We start from the raw sequence: 4,021 nt of genomic DNA, 5'->3' as shown, positions 1-4,021 counted from the left end.
AAGCTCGTGTCTTTTTCTTTTTTTGAATTTTTAAATGAGTTCAACAAAAACCATTTTAATTGTCTAATAAAATTTCAAAATTTCAAAATATTTAATAAATCTTAGAATGTTTAAATTTATTAGACTTATTCAATTTTTATAACCATATTAAACACACAATCAAAAGACTAAAAAACCATGAAACATCTAAAAAGCTAAAGTCTATAACTTACTACCCATAAAACTAAATCTTCATGCATGTACTAACACTTCTAAAAGCTTGAAAATTTATCAGATTATTTCACACAATCTATCTAAGAAAAAAAAGGTAAATATCAATTTATACTCATGAACTTTAGATGTTGTATCAATTTAAACTATAAACTAATAATTATATCAATTAAAACCTTGAACTTTTATAAGCATACCAATTTAATTCTTAAACTCTACATACATAAATTCATGGTTTAAATCGATACACTTAATAGTTTGAGGTTTAAATTGACACACTTATAAAAGTTTATTAGTTTATGATTTAAATCGAAACAACTCCTGATTTTTTAAGGGTATAAATTGGTATTAATAAAATAAAATGAGGTTTGCAAAATTTACTGGGGTTTGTTGCAACTTACAACTAATTAGGTACACTACACTCCTACCAAACATAAATGTCAAGGGATTTATAGTGAATAAAAATTAAAAAAAAAAAGAAAAGAAAAACAAAAAAATGGTAATTTAAAGCAAGTAAGAGAGGTGTGTGTTAAGAGTTGACGTGACATTGACGAAGGGTAGGAACATGGGGGCGGGTTTTGAGAGCCAACGGCGATGGCTCGGCGGAAAAAAGGTAGCCCACGGGACCCATAATCCCCCTTGTTTAGCTACTAAAACATGACACCATTTTCTGTTCACTTCAATTATTTTGCCCTTTTGCTTTTTCTTCTCTTTTATTTTTGTACCAAAACAAAAGTTTTTAAAGCCACAAAAAGCCATTTCCTTTCCTTAAAGCCTCTCCACTCTCTCCTTAGTAAAGGCAAAGACATCGAATAAAAATATATAAACCCATAAAAATGGGTTCCAATTAAATGTTCTCTTAATAAAACACAAAATAAAAATAAAAATGAAGAGACAACCGCGTTTGACCTTTCTCAAATTCTTCTAACATTGCCTGCCCTGCCCTAGCAATTTTTCTTCACTTCTTCCACCCAAAGCGTCAAACAAATCCTTCTGAACTTCTTCTTCTTCTTCTTCTTCTTCTTCCGTTTTTTGGGTTGAATTTCTATCCCTACCCATCTCTTCTGTTTTTTCTTTGCTCGATCTGATTTGGGTTTTCTTTGTTTTGCTTCCATGGCGGAGATCAAGCTAATCTTGGCTCGGCCGATTCAATTGGCTGACCAAGTTACTAAGGCGGCCGATGAGGCTACCAGTTGCAAGCAGGAGTGCGCCGACCTCAAGGGCAAGACGGAAAAGCTTGCTACTCTTCTCCGTCAGGCGGCTCGAGCGAGTTCCGATCTCTACGAGCGACCGGCTACTCGGATCATCAACGAAACTGCACAAGCTTTAGATAAAGCTCTTTCGCTGGTGCTCAAATGCAGTGGCAATGGTCTTATGAAGCGTGTTTTTACAATCATCCCTGCTGCCGCCTTCCGTAAATCCTGCTCCCAACTCGAGAATTCTATCGGTGACGTCTCGTGGTTGCTTCGAGTTTCTGCCTCCGCCGAGGATCGTGGCGATGAGTATTTGGGTCTTCCCCCTATCGCCGCTAACGAACCCATTCTAGGTCTTATCTGGGAACAGATTGCTATTCTATCAACTGGGTCGCCGGAAGATCGAGCTGACGCCGCAGCGTCGTTGGTTTCTTTGGCGAAAGACAGCGAGAGGTATGGGAAACGGATAATTGAAGAAGGCGGCGTTGGGGCGCTGCTGAAATTGCTGAAAGAAGGTAAGGTCGAAGGTCAAGAAAACGCTGCAAATGCAATTGGGCTTTTAGGGCGTGACCCGGAGAATGTTGAGGCCATGATTCAAGCTGGTGTCTGCCAGGTGTTTGCGAAAATTCTCAAAGAAGGTCCGATGAAAGTTCAAGCTGTGGTTGCTTGGGCTGTATCAGAACTCGTTTCTAGTTACCCAAAATGCCAAGATCTCTTTGAACAACACTATATTATTCGCTCCCTTGTTAGCCATCTTGCGTTTGAGACTGTTCAAGAACATAGCAAATACAATATCACTGCCAATAAAACCACATCGATCCATGCTCTGGTAATGGCGAGCAACCAAAAAACGAATAATCTGTATAAAGCTGCGGATGATGATGATCGACAGCTCCATAGTCGGATTCTTCATCCGATGGGAAATCGAACCCCAAATCAGATGCACGCAGTGGTTACTAACACTATGAACATGCTCTCTTCGGTGCCGGCCACAACAGCAACTCCTCCACAGGCAAGCCATAGCGAAGGCCACAGCGTTAGCAGCAATGGAAAGCATATTCTTCCACATCATTCCCCTTATCTTCACCATGCTCATTCCGGCCCCAGCACGAAGGGCAGGGAACTTGAGGACCCGGCAACGAAAGCCAAGATGAAAGCCATGGCAGCTAGAGCCCTTTGGCAGCTTGCCAAAGGGAATTTGACAATCTGCCGTAGTATTACAGAGTCAAGAGCTTTGTTGTGTTTTGCTGTTCTACTTGAGAAGGGGGAACAGAATGTGCGGCATAACTCTGCAATGGCATTGATGGAGATCACCGCCATGGCGGAGCACGATCCTGACTTGAGAAGATCCGCCTTCAAGCCGACTTCGCCCGCTTGTAGAGCTGTTGTGGAACAGTTGCTGAAGATCATTGAAAAAGAAGATGCCGATCTCCTCATCCCGTGTATCAAATCCATTGGACATTTAGCGAGGACGTTCCGAGCAACCGAGAAGAGAATGATCATCCCATTGGTGCAGCTTCTCGACGATAGAGAGCCCGAGGTCTCGAAGGAGGCCTGCATTGCTCTCATCAAATTTGCCTGCACAGAAAACTTCCTCCACATCAACCACTGCGAGGAAATTATAGCTGCAGGAGGGGCAAAACACTTGGTCCAACTAGTGTACTTTGGGGATCAAAGTGTTAAACTTGATGCCGTAACTCTATTGTGCTACATTGCCCTGCATTTGCCAGATAGAGAGGAGCTTGCTCGGGCCGAGACGCTTCCCGTGATAGAATGGGCGTCAAAACAATCTCATTTGACGCAGGACGAAACACATGAAAGACTCTTACATGAAGCTGCAAATAAGCTAGAGCTGTTTCAATCTAGAGGTCCAAGAGGATACCATTGATTTCAATCATTCCAGGCAAGGTTCTAATCTCTTCCACAGGTTGAAAATTTTCCATTTTCACATATTATTTTCATTCGAGTGTACGTATTAGATTCGTTTTCCATCCATAATTTGTTCAAAAAGTAATGTAATAATTTAGTAAAGTTGGTTGCTTGCTTCTTTGTGTCCTTCATCTGCCTGTCATGGAGACAAAGTTTACAGGTTTCTCCATGGTTGATTTCAAATGATCATATACCCCTTTTTTTACTGTTTCTTGTCTCTTTTTCCTTCTGGTTTGTATATAGAATTAGATTGTATCATTGGAACAGCTTGGTGAAAGGATGCTGCTGTCCAGCACAAAAAGGTTGAATCGAGAATGACTTTAACAAAGCTCATCCGAAAGTGAAGACATCCCTTTCCTTTCTAAAACTTCATCACAACCATTCAAATTTGAACGCTAATATGAATTGCTTCCAAATTCTTTACTTCATAAAGATTAAAATATAGTGTTTTTCATAAGGTTTATAATGGAAATAATTCACTTTTGAGTTGGTAGAAGATACTGTAGAAATAATTTGAGAGGTTTAATCAAATTTAAGAGGACCAATTTGGGAACCAAATTAGATTTAGGTATCTAAAATAGCAATTTAACCAATGATAACAATTGCTTTCCTAAATTAGTAATTTAATCAAAGTAAAATACAATGACAATCTCTATCCGTCAAAGCAATCATTTCGACAAAGCTTCATC

General features: G+C 39.7%; 1 protein-coding gene across 1 annotated transcript; it reads left to right on the top strand.

Moving 5' to 3' along the window:
* Positions 1-983: 983 nt before the first annotated feature.
* On the top strand, positions 984-3,537 carry LOC120073845. Its single transcript, XM_039026727.1, has one exon. It carries the CDS (start codon positions 1,324-1,326, stop codon positions 3,289-3,291), a length of 1,968 nt encoding a protein of 655 aa, XP_038882655.1. The 5' UTR covers positions 984-1,323; the 3' UTR covers positions 3,292-3,537.
* Positions 3,538-4,021: the final 484 nt, after the last annotated feature.

The sequence above is a fragment of the Benincasa hispida genome, chromosome 3 (assembly GCF_009727055.1).
Source record: "Benincasa hispida cultivar B227 chromosome 3, ASM972705v1, whole genome shotgun sequence".
In the NCBI taxonomy this organism is placed as follows: Eukaryota; Viridiplantae; Streptophyta; class Magnoliopsida; order Cucurbitales; family Cucurbitaceae; genus Benincasa; species Benincasa hispida.
Note: the sequence above shows the minus strand (reverse complement) of the source record. Positions and strands in the feature narration are given on the sequence as shown.

Bases quoted from the DNA above. Each gene is read 5' to 3' on its own strand.
- LOC120073845 (XM_039026727.1), top strand. From the start codon at position 1,324: ATGGCGGAGATCAAGCTAATCTTGGCTCGGCCGATTCAATTGGCTGAC.